The 12,745-nt window shown below is 45.5% G+C and overlaps 1 protein-coding gene across 1 annotated transcript in view; it reads right to left on the reverse strand.

The window, feature by feature from the left end:
- Nucleotides 1-2,778: 2,778 nt before the first annotated feature.
- The window catches only part of CIP2A (cell proliferation regulating inhibitor of protein phosphatase 2A), a 61,267-nt gene continuing 51,300 nt past the window's right edge, over nucleotides 2,779-12,745 (reverse strand). The window contains 1 exon segment of the mRNA XM_029578272.1: nucleotides 2,779-11,575. Within this exon segment, the coding sequence (XP_029434132.1) occupies nucleotides 11,405-11,575 (171 nt within the window). The 3' untranslated portion in view covers nucleotides 2,779-11,404.

The raw sequence follows: 12,745 nt of genomic DNA on the forward strand, positions 1-12,745 counted from the left end.
GCCATTCAGAACATAAATGCCATACTGGGTCAGACCAAGGGTCCATGAAGCCCAGCATCTTGTTTCCAAGTCACACATACCTGGCAAGTACCCAAAACATCAGATAGATCACAAGTTACTATTGCTCACTAATTACCATAATAGCAGTCTATGGATTTAACCTCAAGGAACCTATCCAAACCTTTTTTAAACTCAGAAACACCAACTGCCGAATCCACATCCCCCAGCAATGAATTCCATGTGCTGAATGAAAAGGAATCTCCTTCCATTTGCCTCAAATGAACTACTTGCTAACTTCATGGAATGCCCCCCGGTCCTTTTATTATCTGAGAGAGGGTAAATAAGCGATTTACATTAATTTGTTCAAGTCTTTTCATGATCCTGCAGACCTCTATCATATCTCTCCCCCAGTTGTCGCCTCTTCTCCAAACTGAATTTCCACTATTACTTCTCGATTAAGTAGAATAACCTACAGATGGATGGAGATATTTCCTTTACCTGTTCATTTCTTTTCAATTAGTCCTGCCACACCAGTCCAGGCAGCACTTGTTGGTTGTTTCCCCCTATCAGTAGATGGTGGTAGAGAACAGTTGTTTTTCCAATGTGATATCATCACCACTACTACTTAGGGGTGGTGCAGCTCTGGAAAAATCCAGTACACAAATATCAAAGCACCCAAGTTAGATCCAACATCTCATATATATCTCTAGATCTAACTCTATAGATCTAGATATTTCAGTTTTTTCTTTTTTTTCTTCATTGGAAATTCAATAGACAACCAGATAAACAAATCCACCTGGGTCTTCATGCCCCCCCCCCCAATAACAGCTTGAAAGAGAGGACAGAAGCAAACCAAACACATCTAGACATAGACGCCTGAGAAAGGTCCTGCTTCCCAAGCGGGGCCCTGGCTTGGTATTGCAAGACTAATGGAAAGGAAATTAACGGATAAGAGAAATTTCTCCTTCCCTGTCATCCAGCGACACCAGTCCAGGGAAGTATCAAAGCTCCCCTAACCCAGGTGGGAAGAAGCAATGGCCGCCTTGAGAACACCAGCGCTGAAGGCTTTATCCTCTTTGGCCTTAACGTCCAGCCGATAATGCTCTAACAGTATGCAGGGCCGACCCAGTGGCAGTCCTGCAAATATCCACAGGAGTGACCACATATACTTGGCACCCATGACGAGGACTGCGCTCTCAGTGTCCTCAAAATCCCCCAGGAGGCTTCTTTCCTGCTGCTATGTACACGGAAGCAATTGTCTCCTTGATCCAGCAAGCCAGGCCGGCTTTAGAGAGGGACTCCACAACAGGACCTGGCAAGGGAAGCAAGCTCCCATACTCCTGCGACAGGGGAGACAGTCCCTACAGAAAGGAGGCTTGCACAGGCCTCATATGGGTCCTGGTCCAGGATAAGATCCAATGTCAAACAGCTGCACCACCAGAACCTGCCTTCTGCTGGAGGCAGAAAGTACTGGATTTTTCCAGAGCTGCACTATCCCTAAGTAGTGTCTGGAACCCCCCCCCCCCCCCCAAAAAAAAAAACCCCAACAAACAAACCCCAAAGTGTGTTCTCTATCTCCATCTGCTGGTAGGGAAAAATAACCCACCAATACTGCCTGGACTAGTGTAGCTGGACAACATGGACATTTGTTTTGCCAGTGTTCCATAAAAGCTTTAGTAAACCAGACCCCTATGTGTTGTACTTTACTACAGTGACTAGCAAGGAAGTATAGTGGTGGGGTTATAAAGCAGAGGAAAACATCCTTGAGTACCTTACGAATGAAGTTTAATGACCACAGATCTCAGCCTTTGTCTGAGTGAGCTGGAAGTACAAAGGAGCAAAACTGCTAGCTCATAAATATTTGCCTTAAATGTAATCACAACAGACTGTTTTATATTGCAAACTTTTACTCAGGTCCTTCAAGCTTCACACCGCCTCCAAAAAAAAAAAAAAGGTGAGTTTGGAGAAAGAGCTGTTGACAGTTTAATTCACGAAATAACTCTCTAATCTAAATGCTCAAAATAACTGCACAATCACTTTGAAAGTTTGAGGCTAGCCTTTCAAAACTCTGACAGATATAAAACAGAAGTAATGAATGAAGCAAGGAGCAAGATCACATTTATGAGAAAAAAAAAAAAGAATGTATTTCTTTTTTTTTTTTTTTTTTTTGTGTATAAAAGTTTTTATTGGCAATCAAAGCTACATCATAGTAAAAAACAGAACAAGAACCGGAAACATGAATTAGAACTCAAATACAAATAAAGTCGTAGAGGTCCATGCACGAAAGGATAAAACCTCGATTGACCAATTTTCATACAGTGTATAAGTATATCCCATCCCCAAAACCCACCCCCCACCCACCCACACACACACAGCGGGACAGCGAAATACAAGTGTGCAAAAAAAGAAGAAAAGATAAAATGAGGGTGAGATAAGAGTAAAAGTAGAAGGACTAGAAAGGGGGAAAAAGTAAGGAGGACAACAGTTTGAGGAAAAATCGCCCAATATGTCCAGAGTGAGGCACCCCAAACTGAAGGATCATGGAGGCACATGAAACAGACTAGGGAAAAACCAAAGGCCAAAAAACATCAGCAAGCTCCAGGGAGCCTCAGAAACGCTCAGGAGGAAGGAGCATGGGGAACTGAGAGTGCCTGAGACCCAAGCCAGTGAACATAATGAACCCATATTTTCTCAAAAATACCCAGACGATCCCTAAGAACAGCAGTAAGTCTACTGAGTTGATAAAAGGTGTGTAACCTATGTTGTATTTTAGCCATGTTCGGCACTGTGGCCCCTTTCCAGTGTAATGCAATTTCCGAGCGAACTTCTTTTTTTTTTTTTTTTTTTTAACCCAGTAGTTTGTTTCTGCTCTTTTGGTACCAGGGCTGGGATCTAGTGCCATGAGCAACTATTGGGGGATGCCTTTCCTACCAACTTACTTTTTTTCTAGTAATTATAGGGGCAGTCCTCAGCAGGAGGCCAGGCAGCAGGACACCTTCCGGAACGGGAGTTGCCATCAGGAGTTGACCCTAGCTCCTTCCATGCACCTGCCCACTATAAAGAATGTCTCCATTTTTTTTATTTATTTTGTTTTCTTGGATAAAGATGTAGAACTCTGGAAACTCAAACCACTATTCTAAATTCCCAACATATATTTCAGTACGTTATCCACTACATGCTCAAAGAAAACCATGGTCTTTGCACAGTTTGTTAGGATTGCCTACCTTGCCTCTCTTCTCAACTTCAAAATACCTGCTGTGTCCCATAAGCAATTACATATTCAAAAGAGCATGCAGGTCATTTCCATCTTTTTACTGTCAACAATTAGCAGTCTTGAGTAAAAACACTTGAATCAACCAATTTGCTTGAAACAGGTGAATCTTACAAATGGCAGAAGGCTTTTAAGGCCATTCCCTATGAAGAGAGACAGTTGCAGTCCCAGGCAGATTTCATGGTATAAAGCAACACCACTGCATTAGCCATAGCAAATTCCCTGCCATGAAAACCGCTGTCGGGGGAGCTTGTGAACTGACACTTACAGGTGGCACCAATACAAGGCATCAGATCAGATTCAAAATTGTTAGCAAATAAGGTGTACACTCTACTTTGGTGACAGTGATATTGCAAATAGCAAACTTAGCTTAAAAATAAGCCTGATGTGGTCTATAAAATTCCTTTTAAAATTTAAAGGCCTTGCCATCTGCAGAGTAAGGGTATGTGCTAAATGTCAATTGGACTCGCTGTCCTGCAACACTCTAGCTGAGTGACATGCGATGACCTTGTGAATAGTTCCCTTTGAGTGGTTTTCCAACAAGCCACAAATACTTGACTACCCACTTGAGCCAATCCACTCAAGGGCAAACATTTGCTTCCCCTGCTAACTGCGGCTCTTCCTCTCTGCCACCTTCAGGAGAGCCTTAGGGACATTACATGTTGCTTAAGTTTTTCATACTGGTATTTGTTGGGTACAGAATTTAAACCAAAAAAGGTCAGACACTTGAGTGCTGCTCCACAAGCTCAGATGGTGGGCAGGTCTTCTGCTGCTGTCTGAGCCAATCCTGTGCTCTCCTGAGGGAGTTTAGAGTCTGCACTGTGACATCTTTAGGGCAGAATCTACAATGGTTTGTATGAATGGCTCACTTCACTGAGAAGATATACCCCCTCGCCCTGCATCTAGCCTCTATGAGCAGATGTCAGAGAAACCTTTTTAAAAAAAGAAAATACCACTTCAGTGTACACAGAATTCATCTAACATCTGCATTTACATGAACACCAATGAAAGTTATAACATGCCAATAAAATGCATAACATAGTTAAAGACACAACTACTGCTTTAAGAAGGTTAGGCATGGACAGCATGCTTCAGTTTACTCATTGATACCAACTTTGCACTTCAGACCCCAAGCAGGATGCCCAATGGTCTGAAGGGATCTAATTCTAAGTTACGTATGAACCTGGGTCACAACACTATCTGGACGTAAATACATTTTCTGCCAGCATGCATATCCAACGGTATTAATCTGTGTCATATTGTATTGTCTGAGTTTCTATTACTGTTCACTTACAAGTGAATTTTAAAAGCCCTATGTGCGCCAAAGCAGGGAGATACGCAAGTATCGTGAGCTGGCGGATTTTAGGAAGCATGCGAGTACACGTGTATCTTCCGGTATGCGCACAAATCAAAACATTTTTAAAAGGGGTGTGGTCTGGGTGGGGCATGGGCGCTCCAGGAAGTTACCTTGAAATGTGCACGTATTTACATGCACAAGTGCACGCCAGGTCCCATCCCACCTAACTTTACTTCTGCTATTGACAGCATGTAAGTATTAAAATAAATAAAAATTAGGTGAGTCAGCATGGTTTTAAGGGTCAGGGCTAAAAGGGAGGCTAAATAACAGGGGGGGGGGGGGGGATTAGGAAGTCTGATTAATTAACTGAGCAACCTAGAAACAAACTGGGAAAAAGGGCTATAGGAAAATTGGCTCTTAGCTGCTAATTTTCATTTCTGGAATACCACAGATCAGTCCAGATAAGTGGGTTTTGCATCCCTACCAGCAGATGGAGGCAGAGAACAAAACTTTAAAGGCACTGCTACATAACCGAGTGCCACCTGCAGTCCCTCAGTATTGATCTGTACCCAAGCCAAGATGTCTAACCCCATACACCTCCATGATCTCTTCCTCTAAAGCGAGCTGGGGAACAAGTTGGAACTCACAATCAAACTGACCCCTGAACTAGGGTCAAGAAAAAAGAATTTCAAGTCTCAAACAAATGAGAACTATATACAATTTTATTCTGTAGCACCAGCAGCATCCAGAATCAGAAGTCTTTCAAAAAATAATACTAATGGGCCGGGAGTCTGGACTGATCTGTGGTATTCCAGGAATGAAAATTAGAAGGTAAGAACCAATTTTCCTTTCCTGTTCATACACCAGATCAGTGGGATGTACCTAAGCCCCTCTACACTGGGTGGGATCCTGAAAGACCTGCATGCAATACACTTCTGCCAAGGAGCCCTCCTCTGAACCCCTGACATCCAAATGGTAATACCTGTTAAAAGTGTGCAAAGAGAACCAAGTTGCCGCCCAACAAATCTCCTGCGCCGACACTGACACTCCGCCCAGAAGGTTGCCTGTGCCCTAGTGGAATGTGCCCACAGTCCCTCAGGGATCGACCGACCTTTACAAATATAGGCCGAAGCTATCGCCTCCTTCAACCAACGAGCAATCGTACTTCTTAGTCGCTTTGCCACCCTTCTTTGGTCCACTAAATAATACAAAAAGATGGTCTGAGCACTGAAATCCATTAGTCACCTTGAGATATCTGAGGAGAACCCGATGCATATCCAAAAGATGAAGTTCCCTTGCATGGGGATAATCGGACATCAAGTGTGAAAACCCCAGCAACTCCACCATTTGGCTAAGATGCAAAGCAGACACTACCTTGGGGAAAAAAAGAAGGAACCGCTCATAGAGAGACACCATCACTGGAAATTTACAAAAAAGGCTCTCGGCATGATAAGGCTCAGAGCTCAGAAATCTGTCTCGCTGAGCAAATCACCACCAGGAATCCCGCCTTCAGGGTAAGATCCTTCAAAGAAGCCCTTCGTAAAGGCTTGAAAGGAGGACCACACAGGACTCGTAGGACCAAATTAAGATTCCAGGATGGGCAAAGCCTATGGACTGGAGAATGCAAATGCTTCGCTCCTTTCAGAAAATGCACTACGTCCAGATGAAAATCTAAGGGTCTTCCCTGCAACCTTCCTCTGAAACAACCCAAGGCTGCAACCTGGACTCAGAGAATTATAGGCCAAACCCTTTGACAAGCCCTCTTGTAAAAAGGTCAAGGCCTGGGCAACGTTTGCCTGCAAAGAATCAGCATCATGGACCCTGCACCAGTACTCAAGCACTCTCCAAACCCTGATATATGCCAAAGAAGTGGAGGATTTTCTAGCCTGAAGAATAGAAGTCATCGCCTCTCAAAAGCCAAGCCACTAGACAGAAGCGATCCACCTGCTCAGACAAGATGGGTCTCTAATGTAGCACTCCCCTCAGGTGGCTTAACCAAACAGGTCCATCTATCGCTAGCTGAACTGATCACAGATGATGTGGCCACTTCAGTGCTACCAAGATCACTCGTCCCTGATGCGACGCAAAACCCAACCTACAAGTGGCGGCCATGGAGGAAAGACAAATAGTAGGAGCCTCTCTGGTCATGGCTGAACTAGGGCGTTGATCTCTGTGGAGCCAAACTCCCTTCGGTGGATGAAAATCTTGGCTGCATTGGCATTCTTCCTCGTTGCCATGAGATTGAACTGGGGCTCGCTCCACCTGCTGACAGCTCCCATTCTCCCGGTTCCAGCTGTTGTCTGCCGAGATAATCCGCCTTCCCATTGTCCACACCTGCCACATGATAGGCTGCAAGAGCTGCCAGATGAAGCTCCACCCAGGCAAAGAGTTCATGAACTTCCTGAGCCACCAAGCGATCTTCATTCTGCCCTGCCAATTGATACAGGCCACCGTCGTCACAGTCTGAGAACACATGTATCACCCGTCCCTGAATCCAAGGAAGAAAGAACAGCGCCCTCCAAACTGCCTGTTTCCAGACGGTTGATTGACCAGGATGCTTCCACTGGTGACCACTGCCCTTGGGCTGTCCATCCTTGACACATCGCTCCCCAACTGCTGAGACTGGTAATCATGGTCACTACCATCCAGCCGGAACCTCCAGATCCACTCCCTTCTTCAAATTGGACTGCAACAGCTACCATGAGACTGGACCTGGATTCCTCCTGGAGCAGCAATGGCAGCTGAAACTCCTCCAACACCGGATTCCAACAGTACAGGAGTGCCTTCTGAAGTGGATGCATGTGCACAGAAGCCCATGGCACCAAGTCCAGCATAGAAGCCATGGACCTTAGCACCTGCAGATAATCTCAGATCTTGGGGACCAGCAGATCCCTCAGCCAAAGGACTTGCGACTGCAACTTGAGCACCTTTTTGGGGTAAGAAACACCTGCTTAACCAGGTGTCAAATAGTGCTCCCAGATAATCCAAGGACTATCTAAAGATGGCTGAGTGATAAACCGGGCAATGGTTTATCACTCAGCCCAGGGACTCCAGGTGCTCCATCACTTGCTGAATGGAACAGAGACACGCCACCTCCAACATCGTCCGAATGAGCCAATCATCCAGGTACGGACGCAGCAGTATCCCTTCTTTTCTGAGGGCCGCCGCCAATACCTCCATCACCTTCGTGAACTTTCTTGGAGCAGTAGCCAGCCTGAAGGGAAGAGTTCAAAACTGAAAATGCTCTCCTAGTACCGCGAAGCACAGAAACTTTTGATAGTCTGTGCTGATGGGAATGTGGAGATATGCCTCCATAAGATCCAAGGAGGCCTGAAACTCCCTCTTGCGCACCGCATTGACCCTTTGCAGATCCAGAATGGGCTGAAACGAGCCCTCCTTCTTGGGAACCACAAAGTACATAGAATGCTGTCCCCAACCGTGCTCCTCTTGAGGATGGCGGCTTCCAATTGCTGCACCCCACAGTAGAGAGTGTCCCGCACTGCCACCTGCTTGACGGGTGAAGTGCAACAGGACACCACAAAGGCCTCTGAGGAGGTTGAGAAAATTCTAAAGTATAGCTGTCCCTTATTACTTCCAGCACCCACTGGCCTGAAGTGATTCTGGTCCACTCCTCATAAAACCAGGACAACCTTCCTTTGACAGCCACCAGGGAGGAGTGGACCAGCCTGCCTTCATTGGACCCTGTCACAGGAATGGTCATTTTCTTTGTCACTGCCAACACCGCCACATCCACCTTTGGCAGCTCCCACAGCCCTAAGGTGTCCTCCGGCAGGGAATACAACCTGGCCATAGCCCTGGCCACCTTCAATACAGCTTCTGGGAAATCCCACTCCTGGTCAATCAGCTTCTTCAACCGCTTTGGCAAAGGGAATGCCCTCAGCAGCCACACAGTCCCTCTACCACAGGGTTTTACCCCTTGTCGGAATCTTTCTGTGCAACCTTAATCCCCATCTCCTCCAGAACCTGAGGGATGAGAGGCCGCAATTCCTCCTTACGGAATAATCTGACCACCCTTGGGTCATCCCCTTCTGCCAGAGGAACCTCGTCCACATCCAGATCTCCCAGTGGACCAGCCACCAGATCCGCGTCATGATCAGCACCTGGGTTCACTTGCAAAGTTCCTTGTGGATCATCGCCCTGTGGATCAGCACCATCCAAATCCTCAGAGGAATCATCTCCTCGCAATTGATCCAGAGCCAACTGACGCAAACTGCCCCTGTCCTTGGAGGTGCCTCAGCCTGAGACTTCTTAGCCTTGCCCCAGGAAGTCTAAAGCTGCATACTTAGCTGCCAGCTCCTGCTTGGTGAGATAGGCCTCATGCATCAATAAAACAAAATCTGCGGAAAATCTGTCGCAGTCTCCCCGCTCTGCCAGGGCTGAGTCCTCCCCTGCGAACGCTGGCACATCTTCTCCAGGCCTCCTGATGCACAGGAGAAAGCGGGGGAGGGGAGTCTCTTCCTTCCCCTTTCATGGCAGGACTCCTGCCACGTGGAGCTAAGATGGCCGCCGTCTCTTTCACTCCCCCCCACCCGGGGCCTCCTGCAGCAAGTGTGCAGCGCCTGCCCCCCAAGCCTTGTGCCAAGCCTCTCTCGCATCCAGAGGCACAGCCAGGGTAGAGAAGGGAAGCATTGAGGCAGGACTGCCTACTCCCACAGGCCCAACAGGCTTTCCCGCACTCAGGAGACGGTATCACGATTACGAGCAGCCCGCGGCTAAAAATAAACCTGAGCAGCAGAAGACCACCGCCGCTGCTTTCACTGTCCCGGCTCTAGGCGCTGAACACAGACCAAGCTGCGCAGGTCCCCACTCGCCCAGCCGCAAACCCAACAAACTGCACTCTATCTCCGACTGATCACAGGCCTGAAAACAATTTCTCTTTTTTTTTTTTTAAAACTAAAAGAACACCTCTTAAAGAGACAGCCTCCCAAGCCACCCAGAACCAAACAAAAGAAAGGTATACTTTCTTGATTCTGAGTGCTCCTGGAAGCTGCAACCAGCCAGCCTGGGTGATAGGGCCTTAGGGGGAGCAAGGGAACCAGGACCCCTGCCCTTCCCTATCCTTGGAAACAAGGGTCAAGCTTAGCCAGGGATTTCCAAGCCCCCGCTCGCCCTGTTCAACCAGAGGGATGGCCCACGAAGGAACATAACACCCCTGAGAGCACAGTCTTCAAATCTCCTGTATTCTTACACTAATTTTTTTTTTTTTTACACTATTAGACTGCACCTTTACCATCTGCTGGAGACAGAGAAATCCTGAGGGACTGCAGGTGGCACTCTTGGTTATGTAGCAGTGCCTCAAAGTTTTGTTCTTTGCCTCCTTTGCTGGTAGAGATGTATAAACCTACTTGTCTGGATTGATCTGGGGTATGAACAGGAATGTGTTGTTTTTAAAATGCCCCCCACCTATGTGGTACAGCCAGCATTTGCACGCATATGCGCATGACCATATAAAATCGTACGCACATGTATGCACGCAGATTTTATAACATGCACACATATACACGCGTATGTTATAAAATGGCTGCGGTCATTGGCGCAAGCTAACATACATGCATGCCTACATGGCTTTTTGAAAGTTACTGTCCTCCAGTTTTGTGCACCGTAGCATAATAAAACCATCTCTCAAGCCCTTTCTATTAGGTCCTCAGTGGTGGTGGGGGGTACTCTGTATAAATCTCATGTAGTGGGAGGCACACCCGCTTCAAGACTAATTTTCCTGACATTGCACACAAGATGGTGCATAAGACATTCTGACTTCCTGCATTGGCAATGGTAAGAGCTGGCAAAATCTCTGGAATATTTTATAGATATTTTGAGGAGGGGGGGGCAAATGTGACACCTTGAACTTCCACCCCCACTAAAAGTTGGGCTGAGATGTTAAAGTTCACAGTGCCCAGAGCTCCTCTTCTGTGCAGAAGAGCGTCAAAGCTTTGATTTTAAGTAAACCCATTTGTTTTGGCCCTAGTAAATATATCTTGAGTATGTTTGACACATTTTTTGTAGAGAATATGTAAACAATAACAAAAAAATCCAACCTCAAAACACTGATCCACTTAAAAACACCCAAAGCACGAAGATGAACGCATGAACAAGGTCATCAATTACAAATTTTGGGGGGGAGAATGAAGTTTACTAGGCATTAAAAATATAGATAATATTAGCATTTTATAAGTGCTGAATATAAGGCAATGAACTTGGGCAGTTATCCAGCCATTTTTAAATTAATGGCCTGTTTAAATAATACATTGGAAATGATAAAAACTATCCCAAGAAACCCCACTTGCTGGGCAGACTAGATAGACCATTTTTGTCTATCTGCAGTCATTTACTATTTTAATATGTGAAAATCTTTAATCAGTACACTGTGAATGTTACTTGCAAATATATTACATTCTGACTACCTTCAGGTTTAAGTGCTGTACACTAGGACAAGGCAGGGGAGCCCAATAGTGTTGTGACCCTCCTGTTTAAATCTGCTCCTGGGGACTCGCAATGGGATCTGTCCTAGCCTGCCTGATCCTGAATTCAACACTTTGTACACACATAATTTGGGAACAAAGACTCAAGCTGGAGCCTGAAGTGAGCCCCAAAGAATTTTGGCAGTCACCAAGTTATTTTATTTTATCAAGTATAAAACTATTTTAAAATAATGTTCAAATAAACATTGCAAATCAAAAACAACATTCTAAAAACTGACACTTCTAAAAGTATGTTATATGGTCTGACGCAGGGGGTTAACATTTTTGTGACACAGACATACATGCAAAACGTTTCACTGAACAGATGACCATCCTATATACAGAACCCCGAAAGCTTCATAGACTGAGGTTTACAGTGTCCGTATTTAGTTTGCCGCTACTTAAACTGTGGATCATGGCAATCATATGAGAATGCTTGTTCAGCTCCTCCTGCTGGGCTTTCAGAATGGCTTCCTTTTCTTTCAAAAAAGCTTCTAATTGTGACTTTTGACCTTCCAGTGAGGATGTCTGAAAAACCCAAAACAAACAGTCACAAAAATATTCACAATTTAAGACTTGACCTCATAACAATAAAATAAATAAAATAACAGAACCACACTTTCACATTTAACTGAAAGAAGCTACACCATAGGAAAATTGATTTTTACCTGCTAATTTTTGTTCCTGTAGTACCACAGATCAGTCCAGACTCCTGGGTTTTGCCTCCCTTCCAGCAGATGGAGAAAGAGAAAAACTTCGCAGGCACTGCCTCAACCTGGTGTGCCACCTGCAGCTCCTCAGTATTAATCAGTACCCAAGCCTAAAATATTTAACAAAACTTCTAATAAATCAGCTCTATAATATGCCCTCAGAATGAGCAGAGGAAGAGAGGAAATTCATAAACTGAAAATCAAAATTTGGAGCTTTTCTTGAAAAGACTAATGAGAAACCTATGCCATTCTTCAAGTTCATCAAAATCACCGAGCGGACTCTCCAAACCTTGCCTCCACCACTGGGCAGGACTCTGGACTGATCCGTGGTACTACAGGAACGAAAATTAGCAGGTAAGAACCAATTTTCCTTTCCCTGTACGTACCCAGATCAGTCCAGACTCCTGGGATGTACTGGGTGGGACTAGAAGTCCCGAAGTACACCTTCACTGAAATTGTCAACATTCGAGGCCTGGACGTCCAATTGGTAGTGTCTGGCAAAGGTATGCAAAGACTTCCAAGTAGCTGCCCTGCAAATCTCTTGTGGCAACACTAGCTGACATTCTGCCCAAAAAGCTGCCTGGGAATGAGTAGAAGGAGCCCTTAATCTCTCTGGGATGGATCGACTATGACAGATATATGTGGAACCAATAGCCTCTTTCAACCAATGTTATTTAGTGGCCTTTGACGCTTTCTGATCCTTTTATGCACCACTCCATAGCACAAAAAGGTAATCAGACAACCTGAAACTGTTTGTGACCTCAAGATACCACAACAAGGCCCTTCTGACATCCAGACATCTTAATTCCTTTGCATGAGACTTACCACTCTCCAAATTTGAAAAGGCCCGAAGCTTCACTGTCTGACTTACGAAGAACGGGGAAACGACCTTCGGCAGAAATGATGGAACCGCCCTCAGAGAGACTCCAGAATCTGAAATCCTCAAAAAGGGTTCCCTACATGATAGGGCTTGAAGTTCAGAAACCCT

The sequence above is a fragment of the Rhinatrema bivittatum genome, chromosome 15, assembly GCF_901001135.1.
Source record: "Rhinatrema bivittatum chromosome 15, aRhiBiv1.1, whole genome shotgun sequence".
In the NCBI taxonomy this organism is placed as follows: domain Eukaryota; kingdom Metazoa; phylum Chordata; class Amphibia; order Gymnophiona; family Rhinatrematidae; genus Rhinatrema; species Rhinatrema bivittatum.